This window comes from Megalobrama amblycephala, linkage group LG14 (assembly GCF_018812025.1).
Source record: "Megalobrama amblycephala isolate DHTTF-2021 linkage group LG14, ASM1881202v1, whole genome shotgun sequence".
Taxonomy (NCBI): domain Eukaryota; kingdom Metazoa; phylum Chordata; class Actinopteri; order Cypriniformes; family Xenocyprididae; genus Megalobrama; species Megalobrama amblycephala.
Window position 1 is genome coordinate 20349102 of NC_063057.1, and position 23727 is coordinate 20372828.

The window sequence follows — 23727 nt, forward strand, 5'->3', positions numbered from 1 at the left end:
AGCTGTATTTGTCAAATAGCAGCAATTAATAAGGCAAGTTTTATATTTTAGACTATAAGTTCTTCCAAGCATAAGAGCGCAACTAATGAAGTATATAATTTATTTTCAGTTTCATTCTGATCGTTTTGGTTGAAACACATTCAAGGGTTGTTATTATTATCTGTAACCAAAGTAGTTCAATGTTTATTGATGACATTACTGTTATCACTCAACCACATTCTTTTCAAATTAACCCTTTTCTAAGCTCCGCCCACTTCATTTTTTATGCGCCACAGGAATGAATTGGAGTGCAATTTTCATAGAGCTCATAAAGTGGTAAAAATTGTTTAAAGTCACTTAATAAAGTTTTACAGCCCGCACCATTTCCACATTACCAGTTAATTTAAAATAACTCAGGGGCCGTTGTTAATTATTCCTCACTTATAGTCTTTCTCACATTTATTGTGTTGCCCACAGGCTCCTGAATCTGTCTCTCACCTCTGACCTGGTGCCGGATCAGGACGTGATCGATGTCATCATACATGTGGGCCGCAATCCGCTGGGAAGACATTTAGCATGGAGATATTTCCGCGAGAAGTGGGACATATTGAATTCCAGGTGAATGTAGCTTCATTCATCTCTGTTTATCAGTGACTTTAACCTTCCTCTCAGTCCCTGATATGTATTTCACATTCGCACTCTCATAAGATATTGATTGGTGAATGTTATTTCTTCTTTGTGGTTGAAGGACCAGAGAGCATTATGGGAAATATCTACTGGTGTTTGTTTGCTACTGGGCTCATTAAAACGGTGCTCCAGTGTTTTTAATTACACTGCTTGAGCTCTGTGTCTTTCATCCGTAGGTATGGAGAAGCTTTATTTATGAACTCAAAATTAATCAGCGGCGTGACAGAGTTTCTCAACACTGAGGCGGAGTTGAGTGAGGTGAGTCTGGACTTATACACCATCCTGAGGCTCTTACACCTCCAGTCAATCTAAAACACTAATGAACTATTGACCAATCTTTGTGGAACATTAATACTTACAACAAACATTGGTCAGCAAAATTACTTGAGATGGAGAAAATGAGCAAAAGTAAACTTTGAAGCCTGCAGAAATGTGCTCTGGTCTGTTTCATTGGGTTATTTCCTCATTGTAACTGCTTAACCTTATTATAGGAGATGGAACGTATATTCACTTATTCAAATTCATTCAGCTTCAGTCCCAGAGGACACAGACTGCTGATGCTTCTCACTGCAGCGCAGCACTTTCTCATCCAGCTGACTTCACCTTCCACAATTTATCATTCATACAGCGATAATAAGAACCCCCTCAGTATTTTCTTAAACAGAGCATTAGCATACTGTCATTGACAATCAGCTGCTGCCAGAGCACTTCATCCACACATTCACCGTTAAATCAGTGCTAAACGCTGTACATTGCGAATGATTGTTTATTTCTTTCGAAAGTTTCTATGACTAAACAGCAATTTTGAAATAGTTCAAGACCAAATTAGTAGCTTAAAGGATTAGTTCACTTTAAGATGAAAATCACCCCAATGATTTACTCACCCTCAAGCTTTATAATGCCAGTGTATGGAAACCATTTGTCTGAAACGCAACAAAATGCATCCATCCATCATAAACGTACTCTACGCAGCTCCAGGGGTTCTGAAGTGAAGCGATGCAATTGTGTAATAAAAATATCCATATTTAACTAGCCTCCTCCAGACCGCTTGAAAACCAGTCGTCCTCTACATAGTGCGCACAAACTCTTTCCGCGCTCAAGTAGCGCTTTACAAATAATGTACTCGTTAACGCTGGCCGGCAGAAGCACAACGCAATGTTTGTCGTTGTTGAGTGGAAGGACATGAGCTGTTGGCACAACTTGCATCTTACTTTTTTTAATCATCTTTTACCATTTCAAAGTGCATCCAATTCTACACTTTAGATTTTCTTATCCCAGACCAGTGGTGTAATGTAACGAAATAATAATACTTCGTTACAGTACTTAAGTATTTTTTGGGAGAATCTGTACTTTACTTGAGTTTTTATATTTCTGTCAACTTTTACTCCACTACATTTCCTAAATAAATTGTATACTTTTACTCCGATACATTTTCCCAAAGCAGTTTCGTTTCTTACTACAAAATAAAGTGAGAAGAACACAGACTGCAAGCAAGCATGTGCAAACAAGTGCTTGCACAACCGCGGTTGACTTCATTTTCCGGGTTGCGTCCATTACTGGGGTGACTGAGAAGAGTGTGCTGTCATTATACAGTACGAGAGCGGCCTCTAGAGGTGAAATAAAAACTATCACTGATGCCTCGTAGAGTTTGTTTTGACACATGACGTGAGGCTGCGCGCTGCACACAGCAGGACACTTCAAAAACAGATTTAAAACGGACAACAAAACTGTATGTTATACAGTGTACACTACAGTACATGTTTTCATATCATTATAAAGTAATTAATTTGTTGACTAGATGCTGCATTAGTGGAGAACAGTAGTTTGTTTGCCGTCAAAGCTGAGAGGATGCTAACATTAGTAGTATCTCAAGCGATTAAAACGATGTGACAAAAACAGCAACTGTTTAATGTCATGATTGTTACCATTCATTTGCATTAGTTTATATCCATTTGTTCGCTGTTATGTATTCATTATCCAGCGAAGTTGCATATTTAAACTGTATCCTCATCATGTAGCGACAGAAACATAACAAATCAGAAATGTATTCGATTTCAGTTACTTTTTTATTGGCACTGTAACACATATTTTGATTAGATAATTATCAAGTTTTCTAAAATAGAGGCAAATAATGTGTGAAAGTATACATATAATAGACCCATGCTATGCCTTTGTGTGTAAAGATGGCAATTTTTAAGCATAACTGTTTGGATTTATATGAAATGGTAACACTTTACGAGTCCATTTGTAACATTAAATAAGGTTAATAAAAGTATTGTTCATTTTTAATTTCAACATTTACATTTTTACAGTTTAAAGTTGTCTCTTACATTAGTTATAATGCACTATGAATTAACATGAATGATCAATGTATAATTAATATAGTAGTATTTTTTATATTTAAAAATTACAATAAACATTTAGGCATTTTTTTAATTCAAAGAAACAAAATGTAAGAAAGAGTTAAAACTGAACATAATCTTGCTGCTTTTTTGCTGCTTTTGTATTTTACATTTACTTGTACTTTTACTTTCAGTACCTAAGTACGTTTAATATAAAATAAAAAAAAATACTTTTCATACTAAAGTACAAAAAATATCACATACTTTAAAACTTCTACTCAAGTAACATTCTAAACAGTGACTTTAACTTCTACCAAAGTCATTTTCTGGTAAGATATCTATATTTTTACTCAAGTATGGTTTTTGAGTACTTTATACACCACTGTCCCAGACATTGTTAAAGATTTAATCCCTGTGGCCAAGATGCCCTCTGTTGGTCACGGATCATGGAAAGTGAAACTTAACTCTGTCACGGGGTGGTTGGATTCATTCACGCACATTAAAAATATTTATTAAAAGATTCTTTCTTTTCACATTTTTATTTACAGCATTATCATAATAGGCTGTATATTAATTATATGTGAAATCAAATATTGAGCACCCCCATATCTCGTCAGATATAACACCTCTGCGAAGATTCGACTGTGAGATTGGTAGTCGAATCAGGCTCCTCCTAATGAAGCATCGAATCGTCGACTATTCAGGGTCACCCCCAGTTAAATGTGGATATTTTTATTACACATATGCATTACACATATGCTTTGTTGCAGAAAGACCACCCCACCCACCCCAGACGAATACTTAATCCCAGCACATGTTCGTTCATGTAGATCTCGTGACCTTAGGAGCTGGGAATCATTTTCATAACGTGTTATTTAGTAATTGTGACCCGTGCTGGCAAAATGAGTTGCAATAAGCAAATTTTCAAAAATGAGTTTTCGTTATTTTCACAATCTCTGTTAAAAACCTTAAAAATGATTTATGATTTGTTTGTGACCAGAGAACAAATGAATGAGCAACACCTGTTTGAAGTCGATAAAGTCAGCAAAGTCAGTTTTGAGAAAAATCAAAGTTTTCCTGAGGGTTCCAAAAAAAAAAAAAATCACCTAGCAACCATACCTTAAAATCCCTGTTAATAACACCTAATTTGGCACACACCTCATCAAAACGTCTCGGGTTACTGATGTAACCCTTGTTCCCTGAGCAAGGGAATGAGACGCTACGTCAATGACGTGATGGGAACCCATCACTTCATTGACGTAGCGTCGATAGTTCCCACGAAAGGGAACGTCTCGGGTTACTGATGTAACCCTTGGTCCCTGAGTAAGGGAACGAGACGCTACGTCAATGACGTGATGGGTTCCCATTGTATACTTCCAATGTATACAATCAGATATTGAGCATTTATATTGAGCATTTATAGTTATAATGCACTAACACCATTTTTTGACAAAGGAAAGGTACTCCTTCAGAAAACATACAAATAAAGATAATTTTAGATGTTTAATTGCCATTTGGATTGCTAGACGAGGGCTTAATGAACTCACTTTCATGAAAACCTCAAATTCGAACCAAAATCAACATTTTTGACTTGTTTTGCCTGTAGCTCGTAGTTAGTCCGTGTACATTCCGACTTATTTTGCCAACACGGGTCACAAATGGAAATTTTTGATGAGGTTTTTATGCCTTTAATTGGTGTTAGAGGCTTTTTTTCTTGACAAACAACCACGTGTCTTTCTGTTTGATAATTCTGTTTACTTCAAATGCATTCCCACTCCTCATTATCATAAACATCACTGTTATCTGCTAAATTACATGTCAGGCATTTGCATGTAAATGCATTGTATATTCTGAAGCTGATTAACAGAGATGAATCTGCCACTTACACACATAAACACAAACTCTCTATATCTGATACATCAGAGACAATATGCTGATAATGTTAATGAAAATTGTTTATCTTCTCCTCAGTTGAAAGAGTTCATCCTAACCAGCGGGGGAGAGTCGGCACCTGCGTTCGCTCGAGCTGTTGAGATCGTTCAAGCTAATGTAAAATGGCACATCCTGTTCCAGCAGCAATTTTACCGATGGCTGCAAAAAGCTCCGGATGGTTAACACAACATTAAGCATGGAGCGCTCTGTTAGCATGAAAACTCGTGGTCAGCGACGTGGGGAGATTTAAGTGAAATTAAAAAAAAAAAAAATCTGAAAAACTATTCTGGACAATGAGAATCAGAAAAATTGAGCTTTTATTTCCCTGCTCTTTTTTTAAACGACCAGGCACTCACAGACCAGGAAGAAAGGAATGGGTGGAAAAAACAGGAATCAACGCTGGAAATTGCATGGTGGCGTACGTTGGTAGCAACAGCCGATTTACAATCCATTTCCCCTTGTATTTTGCATGAAAGTCATTTCCTTCTTCCAGTCATTCTGTGTGCTGAAGTTTGACCTAAGAATATCGGATTTGTTTTGAAGACCAGACGGCGCTACAAAGAGATTGCTCTTCGGTATATACAAACACAGTTTAGATTAAGCACAAAGACGTGACAATCATCAGTGTTTTGATTGGAACAGGACGAGGAGGACAAAGAGGAGAAATATTCATGTAGCCTTTTCTCTCTCTAAAGCCATAAAAGGGGAGCAGACTGAATTTTATCTCTTGTACAGATGACGTTTATTGTTTGATCAATTGACGGCACTCAACGGTCGTCGGAAGACGGAATCTTCTATCGAGCGTTCGGAGGGCTTTCAGCGGGTCCCATCTGAAGCGGTGATGGTTTAACCCCTGGTGTCCGGGATCGTTTGCATTCTAATAGTGTTACTCTTTGCTCTCCTGTTTTTGGAGGGTTTGTCCTTGAATATGGTGTGTTTGTTTGAGTGGAAAAAAAATGATCAATGTGTCGATATTTTCATGTATAATTCATTGATCCTCTGGAGGGAGGTCAATGCAGTGCTGAGATGTGTTATCTTGGAGTGGTGGATAGCGTGGGGTTCTGAATGGACGGTAATCATGGAGACCAGTTATGAAGGTTTCCATAGTTTTATCTTTTTTTCTCAGTATTTTCTTTCTTTTTTTAATGAACATGAATGGTTAAACATGGAACATTCCTACTGAAAATAGCATAGTGGTTGACTGATATTGGGGAGTTATGTATTTTTGACTTGTTTTCCAGTAAGAATATTCAAAAATATCTGTTAAGCAAGACAAAACTACATTTGAAGCAAAATTGCATAAAATGATGCTTTTCAGAGAATATATCTTGAATTTATTTTTTCTTACTCAGATTGTTTCCTTTGATTTTTAAGCATCTACATGTGCAATTTTTGTTTTTTCAGGCAAATTAATCTTGTTTTAATGATGCCCGATGACCAGTCTAATAACTGTAATAAAATGTAATGACGGGTGTATAGAAATTTGCTGAAATGTCAAGGACACTTATTTTATACTTCTACTCAAAATTAACCATAAATAACATATTATCCATTAACAATCATAATGTGTATTAACGCACATTAATTGGCCAATCGACCAACAACCGCTAATCTGAAATTGATCAATTATCAGCCGATCAGGCGTCCTGGTCGATATATCGGTCCATCACTAATATATGTGACTCTCAGGCTTGGGCAAAATTCAGAATTGAAGAACTGTCTCTTGGCTGGAATGTACAGAAATACAAAGACACAGTTACATAACAGAGGAATTCCATTAGTGTGATACAAGGTTTGTGACAAAATATAAATAATTACATCATTAATTTTGAATATTCAGTATTTATACATTTTCTCAACCAATTAGACCTATTTCTCTAAATTAAGTTCAACACTATCAATATAGTTAACATAGCTAATATCAAAATCTGACACTAATAATTATATATTAAAATAATTTATGCAGTGAAGATTTTTTTCTGTACTGAATATAATTAATATAATATAATATAATTAATATAATATAATATAATATAATATATAATGTAATGTAATGTAATGTAATGTAATGTAATGTAATGTAATATAATATAATATAATAAATATGTGACACTGGACCACAAAACCAGTCATAAGTCGCACTGATATATTTGTAGCAATAGCCAACAAAACATTGAATGAGTCAAAATTATCGATTTTTCTTTTATGCCAGAAATCTTTAGGATATTAAGTAAAGATCATGTTCCATGAAGATATTTTGTAAATTTCCTACCATAAATAAATATATATATATATATATATATATATATATATATATATATATATATATATATATATATATATATATATATATATATATTTTTTTTTTTTTTTTTTTTTTTTTTTTTTTTTATGTATTTTTGTGAGTGGATATGCATTGCTAAGGACTTCATTTGGACAACTTTAAAGGTGATTTTCTCAAGTTTTTTTTTTTTTTTTTTTGCACCCTCAGATTCCAGATTTTCAAATAGTTGTATCTCGGCCAAATATTGTCCTAAAAAAAACATACATCAGTGGAAATCTTATTCAGCTTTCAGCTGATGTATAAATCTCAATTTCAAAAAATGGACCCTTATGACTGGTTTTGTGGTCCAGGGTCACAAATATAATATAATATAATATAATATAATATAATATAATATAATATAATATAATATAATATAATATAATATAATATAATATAATATAATATAATATAATATAATATAATATAATATAATATAATATAATATAATATAATATAATATAATATAATGAACGACATATGGGAAGCCATACTTAACCATTTGTTTCTGGGAATACCTCATATACAGTGTGTATGGTAATATTTACATCACATTTACACTTTTGTTTTAGGTCATTTATACTGGAAAAAAATATATTTTTTAGAAACTACAGTACATGAAAGCTCTTATGTCCATTTTAATTCTGCATCTTCTTTGCTACCTCAATTAAATTCAGTTTAATTTCAGGAGTCGTAAGGCATTCTCAATTCAGTTCTGAATGGTGCACAACCCTGGAGACCATTAATAGTACCTTCTATCCAGCTGGCAGTGTGGATCTCTCGAGGAACATAGGCCACTTTTTAAATGACTGGCTGGGTATGTAATGAAATCCCCAAACAAGACCCTTTAGTCGGATATTATAAAGTTGTAAGTCGCCTGTGTAATATCAGAATGATCCAATATACATTTCCAGCCTTTTTATTTCCCTCCTTTCATGTGTTTGACGTAAAGCTCTCTTTTGTTTCTAAATTAGAGATAATATCCTCTGTGTTTTGAGCAGAGCTGCTTAGAGATTTTAATGCTTACAAATAAATTCTTTTGTACAGTAATGCATCTTCGTCTAACTGTGCCTGTTATTGCGAGCTACCTCGATCCAGAGATACTCTATGCCTACGCTGCTTCAGCGCTCGTGCTATTACAGGAAATGTCTGTCTCTGGGGCCAAGCATCAAAGGTGTTTGTTAGTTTTGGGGTTAGTTAGGTTACGGCCAAACTTTATAGTGCCTCCAACAGCTCAATTTTCAATCATTTATCTGCTGATACCCTTTCAACCTTTTAGATTAGACACAACATTTTACCCTGTAGATTGGCAGTCATTTTGGATTGATGGTTTTTCACTACTTCTCCTACAAACATTTTTCAATCATCACAAGACCAATCTTGCACAAAACTGATGTTTTGTCCAAAATATTGGTTTAAACTTTTTTGATTAAATTTTGAACTCATCTATTGGGTTTGGCCATATTTGACCCAAACATGGATTGAAACAGCATTTTTAGGGATGCACCAATATTGAAATCTTGGCTGATATCAGTTTGCTGATTATTTCCATGTTATGGCTTATAGCCAATAAATGGCTGATATTATAAATCTACACTACTTTGTTACAAAATAAATAAATAAAACAGTAAATAATTTAAATAAATTATTTTTAATTACTATAATAGTGCTGCAAGTGAATTAAGGGATCACAACATGATAATATACAGTGTTAATATTCCATTTGTAAAAATATCCTGGATGGATGGATCTAAATAATAAGATGGCTATTATACAAGAATTTGTTTTCAGTTTTGAGTGACTGGCCCTCAAAATGTCTGCGCACAGTCCTGCTTTCAGGTACATTTGTATCTCTGTTGTTTATGCTTCACCTCTCAGAGACATAATAAATCCTGTGATCTGTAAAACTTCAAAAATCCTTAGAATATAAATAAATAATTCACCAGACAACAGCAAACTTTCCAATTGTGCTGACATTTCAGAACAAAGCACTACAAGAGACCATAAATCCTCTTTGTGCCGCCAATGCAAATTAATATTTTGCCATTTCCACAATACCTACAAATCAGAGTGCTTTCACATTCAAATCAATGGTGGGATTTGGATTGGAATTTCTCTTATCACAGGGCTTTGTTCCCTGTAGAGTCAGAAAAAAAGGGAGACAGAAGCAAGAGCGGAAAATAACTCTAGCTTCCTTACAGCCAGACAAATCACAGAAAGCCTTAATTTGTATGATAAACTTTGTCTAAGTATTTCAACGCCCTCAAACCATTTTTGGACAATTTTAGAAAAATTGCTACTACTTACGTGCAATACTACCATGCACTTGTGAAAATTTGGATTTTTACTTTTTTTGTACTTATATATATATATATATATACAGTACAGTCCAAAAGTTTGGAACCACTAAGATTTTTAATGTTTTTAAAAGAAGTTTCGTCTGCTCACCAAGGCTACATTTATTTAATTAAAAATACAGTAAAAACAGTAATATTGTGAAATATTATTACAATTTAAAATAACTGTTTTCTATTTGAATATATTTCACAAAGTAATTTATTCCTGTGATGCAAAGCTGAATTTTCAGCATCATTACTCCAGTCTTCAGTGTCACATGATCCTTCAGAAATCATTCTAATATGCTGATCTGCTGCTCAAGAAACATTTAATGTGTACAATTGTACAAAATATTTGTGTACAATATTTTTTTTCAGGATTATTTGATGAATAGAAAGTTCAAAAGAACAGTGTTTATCTGAAATCTAATCTTTTGTAACATTATAAATGTCTTTACTGCCACTTTTGATTGATTTAATGCATCCTTGCTGAATAAAAGTATTAATTTCTTTAATTTCTTTTAAAAAAAATAAAAATAAAAATTCTTACTGACCCCAAACTTTTGAACGGTAGTGTATAATGCTACAGAAGCTTTGTATTTCAGATAAATGCTGTTCTTTTGAACTTTCTATTCATCAAGGAATCCTGAAAAAAAAAGTACACAACTGTTTTCAACATTGAAAATAATCATAAATGTTTCTTGAGCAGCAAATCAGCATATTAGAATGATTTCTGAAGGATCATGTGACACTGAAGACTGGAGTAACGATGCTGAAAATTCAGCTTTGCATCACAGGAATAAATTACTTTGTCAAATATATTTAAATAGTACACAGTTATTTTAAATTGTAATAATATTTCACAATATTACTGTTTTTTACTGTATTTTTAATTAAATAAATGTAGCCTTGGTGAGCAGACGAAACTTCTTTTAAAAACATTAAAAATCTTAGTGGTTCCAAACTTTTGGACTGTACTGTATATATATATATATATATATATATATATATATATATATATATATATATATATATATATATATATATATATATAGAAAATCCATCAATCCATCTCTGCAGGGTTGCAGGGATGCTGGAGCCAAGTGCTAGAAAGTAATGATCTTTTATATTTAAATTGCACACAGTAATTTTGTCACATTTGTGAAATTTCACAGGCAAAAAGGTTCGTCCATTGGCAGTAGTGTAGCAATGCATAAATCACCACTAGCACAGAAGTCACTTTCAAACCAAGCTGCTTTCTGTTGTTCAACGTGGCGAACCTGATGTGAAATCTGAGTGAGAATTTTTTGCCATCATGAAAAAATTCCAGAACATGCGGATTCCAATTGAAATGACTGGATTTTGTGCATAAAATTCCACCAAGCAATGGTAAATGTAACCACACCTTTCTACTGACGCCTCACACAAATTGCAGAAATATATATAATTAATGACTGTCCTGAAACTATCTCAGCACACCAGGCCCTACAATTCCACCCATCCAATCACAATCACCCAAATACTGATCAGCCCCACCTGTCACTCATTATTATGAACTGGTTAAATACTCACCAATTCCATTGAAATTAGACTCACCTGCCCATTTTCCTATTCAGTTTCAACAACCCGTGAACAAAATATTGTGTCTTCCTGTTATCTCCTCCTGACTACCAGAGTTTGTGAATTTATTAATTTTTTAATCACCAATCAATTTTTAGGGTCAGAGTTTTTTTTATTCCAAACTTTGTATAAAGATGATTCTCCAACTATGTTATTAAAGATAAAACATAATGATTTGATACCATTTTGCTTTATGCAGTATGTGTGTAAAATAGCCATTGGCAGGTTTTTCCATTATATACAATGTATCTATACACTTTCTGATTTGCATATTAATGTGTTTTTGGGGCAACATATAATGAAAAGAAGTGTAATAATGTAATAATATTCATAATAATATCTAATATTTCACAGGAATATTGATGTATAATTTCTTTCCCTATTCACTTGTTGTGTCTCCCAAAATGCGTAATAAACATGCTTTAAGTTCTGTTGTCCTCTACAGTGGACATGTATGAAATCGTTTTCCTGTTTCGTAACAAAGTCATATTTTGATTTGAAACCCCATAACATTTCCTGAGATGTTGATTCATGACAAACAATTTGAAAATTAGTCAGATTTAAATGATAATTACTATATATTATCATATTTCCATAAGGGTGCTAATTTGATCACTAAATTAATGTCAGCCATTTTTAAAGTCCAAGGAGAGGGAGTGCTCATGGTGAAACTAGTAACATTTGGTATCTCTGAAAAGCCCTGCATTTGCTCTTTACAGGACATCCAGACTTAAAAATGTGTCATGTAAGGTCTCTGAGAAATTTGCTAAAATATAATGTCCTCTACAGAGGACAAAACTCCATAGCTGGGTGTCAGGAGGATATATTGCAATAAAAATTATTCAACCCCCTTGACCTGCAAGACATTTTGCTGCTGAGAACAACATTTTATGAAAACAATTCAACAAAGGCATCAGTAAACTATCCTATAAAGTGTATTAATACACATTTGAGTAATTCTGAGAACATAAAGTTGATGAAAAATAAAAGAAATCAAATTGGCTCTAAACATTCATGTACACATGTTCAACCCAAAAGTCAAATTTTTTTGTAACCTCCAATAAACGCTGCCTGTAATTGCTTAGAAGCTTCTATCACCTCTCTACTGCACTCTTGGCCCATTCCTCACTTGTAAAAGCTTCCAGATCACTGATAATCTTTAATTTTCATGTTACCACTGCTTTCTTCAAATTCCACCAAATATTTTCAATGAGATTTCAATCTGAAGACTGTACAAGCCACTCAAGATCATTCTACGACTGAACCTAGCTTGGGTTGACTGTCCTGCAGGAAAGTCCAATTGATAATTAAGCTTCAGTCTCTCTACCCAAGGCATCACCATCTTTGCGAAAATGGCTTGATACTTCATGATGTCCTTCATACAGTCAAGATTTGCACTTCCTGCAACAGCAAAGAACCCCCATAACAAGACTGGACCATCTTCATGTTTGACCATGGAGATGGTGTTCTTCTGCTAATAAGCCTTTGCCGCCTTTGTTGCACCAGACATAGCGCTGATCCATTGGTCCAAAAAGTTCCAATTTGGTCACATCACTCCATAAAACATTCCACAGGTCTATCCAAATGAATTTTAGCATATTCATGTCAGCCTTTTATGTTATCTTGGTCAAGAGTGGCATTCGACAAGATGTCCCAACACCCAGCTGTGTCTTTAGGAACTTTTAATGTTTTGGAAATCTTCTTGTAGACAGACTTTCTAATGTAATAAAACAATTTCTTCTCTATAGCTTTTGTGAGAGGTCTTTTGACTTGACCATATTTGTGACCATATTTGATAAGGGTCCATTTTTATTTTATTTTTTTGAAATTGAGATTTATACATCTTTCCCATTGATGTATGGTTTGTTAGGATAGGACAATATTTGGCTGAGATACAACTATTTGAACATCTGGAATCTGAGGGTACAGAAAAATCAAAATATTGAAAAAATCGCCTTTAAAGTTGTCCAAATGAAGTCCTTAGCAACACATATCCACTTTTAAATAAACTTTTCCTGATAATTTACTCACCCCCATGTCATCCAAGATGTCCATGTCTTTCTTTCTTCAGTCGAAAAGAAATTAAAGTTTTTGATGAAAACATTCCAGGATTTTTCTCCTTATAGTAGACTTCAATGGGCACCAAACAGTTGAAGGTCAAAATTAGTTTCACTGCAGCTTCAAATTGTTCAACACGATCCCAGATGAGAAATAAGGGTCTTATCTAGTGAAACCATCACTCATTTTTTGAAAAAAAATTTATATTATATAAGTTTTAACCTTAAATGCTCATCTTGAACTAGCTCTCTTCTTCTTCTCCTCTATTAGAATTTCAGCAGTGTAGACACTGCTAAGTGTATTACTGCCCTCCACAGGCCAAAGTTTGAACTAATTGTTATATACTATTGAACTAGCATATTGCATATAAAAATTAGTTCAAACTTTGGCCTGTGGAGGGCAGTAATACACTTAGCAGTGTATACACTGCTGGAATTCAAATAGAGGAGAAGAAGAAGAGAGCTAGTTCAAGATGAGCATTTCTGGTTAAAACTTATATAATTTTAAATTTTTTTTCAGAAAATGAGTGATGGTTTCACTAGATAAGACCCTTATTTCTCATCTGGGATTGTGTTGAACAATTTGAAGCTGCAATGAAACTAATTTTGACCTTCAACTGTTTGGTGCCCATTGAAGTCTACTATAAGGAGAATAATCCTGGAATGTTTTTATCAAAAACTTTAATTTCTTTTCGACTGAAGAAAGAAAGACATGGACATCTTGGATGACATGGGGGTGAGTAAATTATCAGGAAAAGTTTATTTAAAAGTGGACTAATCCTTTAATATCCTAATGATTTTTGACATAAGAAAAAAGAAAAATCGATAATTTTGACCCATACAATGTATTGTTGACTATCGCTACAAATATACCCATTTGACTTATGACTGGTTTTGTGGTCCAGTGTCACATTTGCTACTATATATATATATATATATATATATATATGATTTAGTCTCATTTAGTCTCATTCATAAAACATGAACTGGAACAAATTTATGTAATTTGAATTGAATGCGACAATTAACATGAGAATGTTATGTTATGTAATGGTGGATATTTTTCAAATGATTTTGGTTTTACATTCTGCTTGTTTTTTACTAAATAAGACAGAAATATACAGTAACTGTTCACATACAGAAAGATCAATAAAACATGTGCTTGTGCTAAATCAATGTCTTTCAAATAGAAAGGAATCTTTTATGTGTCACAAGCAAGCATATAAGTCAACTCCCTAGTGGTGACACCACCAAAATGCAGCAAATTTTCAAATAAATATACAGTACACGGGGGAAGCTTGTACAAGACCAAGAGAATCCACTGAGGACAAGACAGAGGCAAAGACTGGCAAAGAAAGCGGTCACATTTGCTGCAGGGGAAGATGTGAGGGCATATGTTTGATCTTTAAAGGCCAATCCTCCTGTGGCACAGGAATCAATAGCAATCTGCCGACAGTAAGAGCAGCACCAGCGACCACTGTTTTCCTGTGTACAGCACATAGAGTCTAATAGTTTCCCAAACCAGCCTGTTCCGAAATGTTTGAGTGCTCATAATGTTCATTTTGATGACAAAACTGCACCATCATACCTCTTAAAGGATGTATTCACCCCTTTACCCTTTGTTTCTGTGTTTGCTGTAAGATTATGTGTGTTCCCAGTGTTTGTTTTCTGGTTTATGGACTTCTGCCGTACTGTTTAAACCCTGTACTTGTCACTAGAGTATTTACTCCTGATTTGTTGTGGATTTGCAGTGTTTACTGTCAGTCAAGGTCATTGTACGTTTAATTCATTATTGAGTCTTTTAAGCCAGCGTAACATTCATTTCAAATGCTATTCCACTGTTTACTTACTCTTTCTGTCCTTGAAACCAGTGTGAGGTTATTGAAATGCTATGCACAAGAGGTAAGCTGTGATCCCAGATCAAGTGAGCGGCCTCTGTTAGCTCTAAAGGTGCAGTCACATTTACTGTTGTCTGACGAGTTTTTGCTGGCAAAATCCAGTCATCGCAATTAAGAATTTCGCCTGACACTGAAAGATTGCCACAGAGAGATTTCGTAGCGTGAAACACAAGAAATCTGCGTAGCTTGAATGTGACTTCTGTGTGAGCTGTGCTTCATGGTTAACACTTTACAATGAGGTTCTATTGTTAACATTAGTATATAGGTTTAGGTTAACATGAACAATGAAAAATACTTCTTAAGCATTAAAGGGTTAGTTCACCCAGAAATGAAAATAATGTCATTTATTACTCACCCTCATGTTGTTCTAAAGCCGTAAGACCTTCATTCATCTTCGGAGCACAAATTGAGATATTTTTGATTAAATCCAATGGCTCAGCGAGGCCTGCATAGACAGCAATGGTATTTCCTCTCTCAAGATCCATAAAGGTACTAAAAACATATTTAATTCAGTTCATGTGAGTACAGTGGTTCTACCTTAATATTATAAAGCGACAATAATATTTTTTGTGTGCCAAAAAAGCAAAATAACGACTTTTTAACAATATCTAGTGATGATGATGATTCAAAACACTGCTTCATGAAGCTTCGGAGCTTTGCGAATCGAATCAGTGGTTCAGAGCATCAAAGTCACGTGATTTCAGCAGTTTGGTGGTTTGATACACAATCCAAATCACTGATTCGACACAAAAGATTCTTAAAGCTCAGTGTTTTAAAATCGGACATCACTAGATATTGTTAAAAAGTCATTATTTTGTTTTTTTGGCACATGAAAAATATTCTCGTCGCTTTATAATATTAAGGTTGAACTACTGAACTCACATGAACTGATTTAAATATGTTTTTAGTACCTTTATGGATCTTGAGAGAGGAAGTAGCATTGCTGTCTATGCAGGGGATTTCATCAGAAATACTTTAATTTGTGTTCCGAAGATGAACGAAGGTCTAACAGGTGTAGAACGACATGAGGGTGAGTAATAAATTACATTATTTTTATTTTTGGGTGAACTAACTAATCCTAATATTAATTAGTTTTAGCCTACTAATATATCATTAAAATCAAAAGTTGCATATTATTTACTAGACCTTAGCTGACATGAACTACAATGAACAGTTTTATTTTTATTAAAGGTCCCATTCTTCGTGATCCCATGTTTCAAACTTTAGTTAGTGTGTAATGTTGTTGTTAGAGTATAAATAAAATCTGTAAAATGTTAAAGCTCAAAGTTCAATGCCAAGCGAGATATTTTATTTAACAGAAGTCGCCTACATCGAACGGCCAGTTTGGACTACATCCCTCTACTTCCTTCTTTAATGACGTCACTAAAACAGTTTTTTGACTAACCTCCGCCCACAGGAATACACAAGAGTTGCGTTTGTAGAGTGTGTTTGTTTCCATGTCGTCGAAACGCTGTTTTTTTCATCCCGCAGTCCAATCACCGGGTCTGATTCCGGCTCAAATTGATAGGGTAAAATTAAAGACATGTTTACGATAACACTGAGCGCGTGCATCTCCATGTTATGGTAAGAGGCGTGACCTTTCCGGGCACGGTGCGCTAAACTGCTGTCGAATCACAACACAGGAACCGCTGGCACAATCAGAACTCATTACGTATTTCTGAAGGAGGGACTTCATAGAACAAGGAAGTCATCAACCCGTTTTTATGACAGTGGAAACAGCGGTATACAGATAAGTAAATTATGTGAAAAATACTGTGTTTTTTTTACACGCGAAACATGAACACATGTTATATTGCACACTATAAACACAATCAAAGCTTCAAAAAACCACGAAAAACGGGACCTTTAACTAACATTAACTAAATTTAGTAAATAGTAACAAATGTATTTGTATGTGTATGTGAACATATGTGTGTTAAACAAAGCGCACAATGGGAATAGTCAAAGTTAATAGTATTTAATAAACAAATCCAGATAAGTGCACAACCACGTAAAACATAGACGAGAATGGATACCAACTGAAAGAAATAGAGAATAAACACTAGAACAAATGAGGGAGCTGATGAGATAATTAACAAAGCACAAGTGAATGAAATGACTAATTAACTACATAAAGAAACTAGGGCTGTGTCCAAAATCGCCCCCATACCCTTAAATAGGGCACTATTTGAGGGGACAGCCATTTGTAGTGGTGTCTGAAACCATAGTGGACATTACCGAGTGCACTCCCGCAATAGAGTACCTCAGGGATGACGTGTTTTTGTAGGAAAAACCTGGAAGCGAGTTAGCATTTTAGGACTTCCGGTTCCATCGCCCCGAAGTCGAGGGTTTTTTTGAATGGGTTTTTGCTAAATCGCCTGAAATAAGGTCTGTGGTTAATAAAGCCTCTAAATATTTTCACGTTTTGATCTATGACATAAAACACACCAGTTATAATCCGCTTGTGATTTCTTTTAAACCTTTATTGCGTCTTAAAAACAGCGGTTGCTAACAAGTTGCTGAAAGGGACAGTTAATACCGTCCTTAATACTTCCTTTGGCGGGGACTTTAGACGTCATCCTGACAAACAGGACATTTGGACAGCATTTCTCATGAAAAAGTGGATAAGTATTCATACACAGCGCAGATCATAATCAGCGAGCATGTTTTTAAATAAAGTTGTTTTTAAAATAAAGTTTGAGGAAGCTTGTGGTGGTGACGTTGATCTGCGACCATGGTGTGCTGTAGTCCGTTTATAGCCTACTGATGGCTTTTTATATCTGACGACTTTATTTAAGCTTCAAAATTTGTGAATGTTTTGTTAACTTGTAAAGATTATCTTGATAGACAAAACGTGTAAGTGTCATAACCCTTTGTTAAACACAGAGCTTATTTTTTGCGATTTCCAAAAGTCTATGGGAAAAATGCATAGGCTTTCGATCGAGGGAACCTGTGCGCCACTAACTCCCGGGTTTGCCTACAAAAACACGTCATCCCTGATATACACTCAATAGAGAGGGCTAGAGAATACCCATAATGCACTGTGAGAGTCACGCCACACACCAAATGAATTCCCGCGTCTGACCAGAGGATGGTGCCCGCTGATGAATCTACCATCCATCCACTTCCCAATGTGGCTACAGCGTAATATCATACAGGTATAAATTAATTTTACTTGATTATTAAATTGTTTAATTAAGGTTTATACATGCTAGTTTTCATGACAGCATGCACAAACTATGCAAAAGTGTCCGAATTCACTCACTCGTTTTCATTCACGTTTTTTTTTTCAGTTTTATTTTGATAAACATGACACAATATAACATTGCGACTAAATGAAATGAGCTTTTACTGTTATAAAAATGCAGATTTGTTAGCATTAATGGAACTGAATAAACACGAAACACACATGATCGTTGTCATGAGGTGAACCCAGCCAATCGTGGAACAGATGTGTCATCATCAGAGCTCGTGCAGCCGCTCTGGAGAAACTGTGCCGGCTGACTCAGCCATCTGCTCTCGAATCGCTCTTGCGGTGCTTTGATGCCATATGTCACAGTCACGTGGCGTCAACGCTGTCTCAAGTCAGACAAAATTTTGCACTACTTCAAGTCAGCCACCGATCGGTCTGCACAGCGCTGCATGAAGTCGAACACACGTTAGGACTAATCACAAAACAAGAAACACCTAGAAGCAATCAAACAATGAGCCAATAGCAAACAGAGCAGAGAATCACATGATTAGTCAAACCAATGAGAACATGACATAACATGCTTGTTCGACTTGAAGCAGCGCTGCACAGACCGATCGACCTCAAAGTACTGCCAGAATGATTCAAAAACATATTTTCCAAAGCTAATGGCCTGGTTCAATAATATATAAAATAGCTCACATAAACAGTGGGTACGGAAAGTATTCAGACCCCCTTAAATTTTTTATCTTTGTTATATTGCAGCCATTTGCTAAAATCATTTAAGTTCATTTTTTTTCCTCATTAATGTACACACAGCACCCCATATTGACAGAAAAACACAAAATTGTTGACATTTTTGCAGATTTATTAAAAAAGAAAAACTGAAATATCACATGGTCCTAAGTATTCAGACCCTTTGCTCAGTATTTAGTAGAAGCACCCTTTTGATCTAATACAGCCATGAGTCTTTTTGGGAAAGATGCAACAAGTTTTTCACACCTGGATTTGGGGATCCTCTGCCATTCCTCCTTGCAGATCCTCTCCAGTTCTGTCAGGTTGGATGGTAAACGTGCTCAATTGGGTTTAAGTCAGGGCTTTGGCTGGGCCATTCAAGAACAGTCATGGAGTTGTTGTGAAGCCACTCCTTCGTTATTTTAGCTGTGTGCTTAGGGTCATTGTTTTGTTGGAAGGTAAAGCTTCGGCCCAGTCTGAGGTCCTGAGCACTCTGGAGAAGGTTGTCGTCCAGGATATCCCTGTACTTGGCCGCATTCATCTTTCCCTCGATTGCAACCAGTCGTCCTGTCCCTGCAGCTGAAAAACACCCCCACAGCATGATGCTGCCACCACCATGCTTCACTGTTGGGACTGTATTGGACAGGTGATGAGCAGTGCCTGGTTTTCTCCACACATACCGCTTAGAATTAAGGCCAAAAAGTTCTATCTTGGTCTCATCAGACCAGAGAATCTTATTTCTCACCATCTTGGAGTCCTTCAGGTGTTTTTTTAGCAAACTCCATGCAGGCTTTCATGTGTCTTGCACTGAGGAGAGGCTTCCGTCGGGCCACTCTGCCATAAAGCCCCGACTGGTGGAGGGCTGCAGTGATGGTTGACTTTCTACAGCTTTCTCCCATCTCCCGACTGCATCTCTGGAGCTCAGCCACAGTGATCTTTGGGTTCTTCTTTACCTCTCTCACCAAGGCCCTTCTCCCCCGATAGCTCAGTTTGGCCGGACGGCCAGCTCTAGGAAGAGTTCTGGTTGTCCCAGACGTCTTCCATTTAAGGATTATGGAGGCCACTGTGCTCTTAGGAACCTTAAGTGCAGCAGAATTTTTTTTGTAACCATGGCCAGATCTGTGCCTTGCCACAATTCTGTCTCTGAGCTCTTCAGGCAGTTCCTTTGACCTCATGATTCTCATTTGCTCTGACATGCACTGTGAGCTGTAAGGTCTTATATAGACAGATGTGTGGCTTTCCTAATCAAGTCCAATCAGTATAATCAAACACAGCTGGTCTCAAATGAAGATGTAGAACCATCTCAAGGATGATCAGAAGAAATGGACAGCACCTGAGTTAAATATATGAGTGTCACAGCAAAGGGTCTGAATACTTAGGACCATGTGATATTTCAGTATTTCTTTTTTAATAAATCTGCAAAAATGTCAACAATTCTGTGTTTTTCTGTCAATATGGGGTGCTGTGTGTACATTGATGAGGAAAAAAAAGAACTTTAATGATTTTAGCAAATGGCTGCAATATAACAAAGAGTGAAAAATTTAAGGGGGTCTGAATACTTTCCATACCCACTGTATATACAAATATTGGTGATTTTTTTTTTTTTTTTTTTAAATCTGCATTCTGGTATTGCCTTATGCATTGTTATCACCGATTCTCACCAAAATGCTGTAAAAGACAGGAAATCTTGTTGCCTACCTTTTGGAACAACTTTCACATCATCTCAACATCCATGCCCAGTCACCAAAGAGATTCCACAGGGACCTTGTTCTCATTTCTCTCCTCTCCCTCTGGAGCGATGCAGGTGATCAATGGCTGTCGGCTACAGTTGGCCCTGTGGGACGTGCTCGGTAGGCAGCAGATACTCTGTCTGAGAGTCATCAGACAGACCTCAGATCGGTCTCATTCATCTAAGGTGATTATGTGACTCTGGAGCCGAGATGGTATTGATCAGGGGTCAGAGAGCCACAAGACGGAGATATACATTATCTAACCGTCTTTGATACCTCACTGTAATCCATATGGCTGGGAGTAATCTCCTGTGCTGATGCTCTGATTTAGTCCAAGATGGAGAAGGAGAACATGGAAGATGATTTATAGGAACAAAGCCCATATAATATGGAAACAAAGAAGAATCGAAAGACGGTACAGCCCGAGACAGATAGTACAAAGGTGCAACCATTAGTGGGTGAAGAGAAACTGGCAGCAGAGAGAAAATTCAGTAGCAGTCAGAAAACAGATGGCAGGAAAGAAGCCCTTTAACAAGAACTGTTTTCTTTCCCAACTCTCTAATAATCTTTCTCAACCTAAGCTAGTTATTAGTGGTCAGCTTGTTTGTTGGCACTTTTCATCTGGCTGTACTCTTTTGATAATTAAGTGTGCTTAATTGCATTAAACATGCACTTGCAGTGTACTTATATTTTCAAGAAACTGTGCTAGAAGAAAATATAACCTTAATGAAATAAAAACCACTTAGTTTACTTGAAGATAGTACACTTTCATGACTGTTTCTTCACACAGTTAATTACGCTTTTAAAAAAGTGCACTTTGTAAAAATGTCAAATTAAAGAGCTTATTTTAAAATGCATTTAAAATCTGTTTTTGTGTGTGCTTTAAAGAAGTGCACTTATTTTGATGTGTAGACTAACATACTAAAACATGTTAATTACCAAGTAAATGCACTAAATGTGGAATTACAAAATACATGATATACAAGTTGCAATAGAAATTACACCAATGTATATTTTAGTTTACCACAATTGCTTGTAAGTACATTCGGCAGTACTCTTTAACCATTTTTTCAAAAAGAATATAAGTCATTATGAAATTACATATAAAGATGTACTTAAGTCCAGTTTGTCAAAATGCTCTAAAGTTTAGCTAATTGCATTTAATATAAATTTAAACGATAATACAGTTTCATTTATTTGCAATCAGAATGCAATTAAGTGTCATTCCGTTCGCACTTAAAGCTGCAGTCCGTAACTTTTTTTGGTTAAAAATTAAGTTTTTAGCAAGTACATAACTAGCCAATGTTCAAAACTTTCTCCTTACCTTTGCCCAATTCACATCGGTAAGCTTGTAATAATGTTTTATAATAAAATTATACGGTACTGGTGGGTTTCCGCGGGAAATTTGAGCATGCAGCCGTTTTGTCTTTGCGTCATTACGCCACGTCTGTAAACAGAAAGAACGAGTTCCAGCTAGTATATGTGAGGATGCTACTGGTAGTGGATCATTTATAGTGCTTTCTCACAGCAGCTGAAACAATTAAACTTTTCATTTTGATGGTGGATTGTAATCCAGAAAGGTCCAAATGACAATCATCAGTGACAACTGAAGATTCACCCTTAGTCAAAAGCAAAGACTTCGGACTGCGGAGTGGCTACAGAAATTGAAATCTACAGGTAACGCTAATACACACTAAATAGTCACGCAATGCTGGTGTTATTAACATTAAAAATTTGAGAACAAAATATAACAATAATAATAATTTGCACAGTTTGATGTGATATGAGCTAAGCGGTCGTTAGATTTAATCACCATTGGCAGCACAATTTATGCTTTTTCTCAGTTGGTCAGAACAAAAGTGGCAGACATGTCACTTGTTCAGATGACATTTTCTGGTGAAAATTCTTATTTTGGTCATACTTCCAAGACTACAATCTGTGATTCCGAAGAACAGTATCCACACCGGTGTGGTGACTGACAGCAAACATTAGATTCATTTGCGCTGAGGAGCTGTGCCGATGCACAACCCAATTAAAAATGATAATTCCGCAAATAACTGCAATTGCAGGTTTTAAACAGAGATGGCAACAAAGAGGCAAAACTTACGGACTGCAGCTTTAAGTAAATTCTTTTAAAGTAGGCTATATTGTTTCCGTAATAAGTATAAACATCAGGTTTAAGATGTTATGTTTCAATAAAACTGTATTTATATATATAAAAAAGCTTAAAATAATTAAAAAATGGACAGTTATACCCAATATTGGTAGGGCATGTACTGTATTTATTATTGTATCATTATGTGAAGTTCACAACGTAATTTCGGGAGGAGTGAACCCATCTAATCTTTCAATTAGTGAAATTCAAACATATAGCATAGAGCATATAAGCAGCTACTCACCCTGCTCTGGCATCAGTTGTTTCGATATCCCTCCACCTCCCCCAACTCCACCACATAATTTAGGCATCTCATCCATCGTACTCCTCTTCCAGGCACTAGTAGTCCCTGGGGGGTATATCCAAGCTCGAGTTGAAGCTGCTTCCTCGAGCCCCTCCACAGCGGACACCAAATACGCTTAACCTTATTAGCTTAAAGATTTTGAGGAAACGAACTTGTGAAACACTATTATGCTGTTAGCTTAGCAAAGTGCTCCAAATGCTAAGGTTCCATAAAAGTTAGGATGCTGACAGTGATGAGCTCATTGAAAAAAAATGAATCCAAGATGGCGGATAAAGCAAAAAGAATTTGATTATTAATACTTATACGTTTAACTCATTTGAAACCTAAATAAATGAAAAAGTGGACTTTGTTTAACCAATATTTGTGAGTTCTCTGTATTTTTGCTTAAACAATGTTAGCTTAGCAACATGCTAACAACAACTTCTGCTGAAATCAATTG

At 35.6% G+C, this 23727-nt stretch overlaps 1 protein-coding gene across 1 annotated transcript in view; it reads left to right on the forward strand.

Annotated features, from left to right (window-relative positions):
- LOC125245225 (thyrotropin-releasing hormone-degrading ectoenzyme-like) overlaps window positions 1-6287 on the forward strand; it is a 173209-nt gene extending 166922 nt beyond the window's left edge. Inside the window, 3 exon segments of the mRNA XM_048155752.1 lie at window positions 457-597; window positions 843-924; window positions 4980-6287. Coding sequence (XP_048011709.1) covers window positions 457-597; window positions 843-924; window positions 4980-5123 — 367 coding nt within the window. The 3' untranslated portion in view covers window positions 5124-6287.
- Window positions 6288-23727: the final 17440 nt, after the last annotated feature.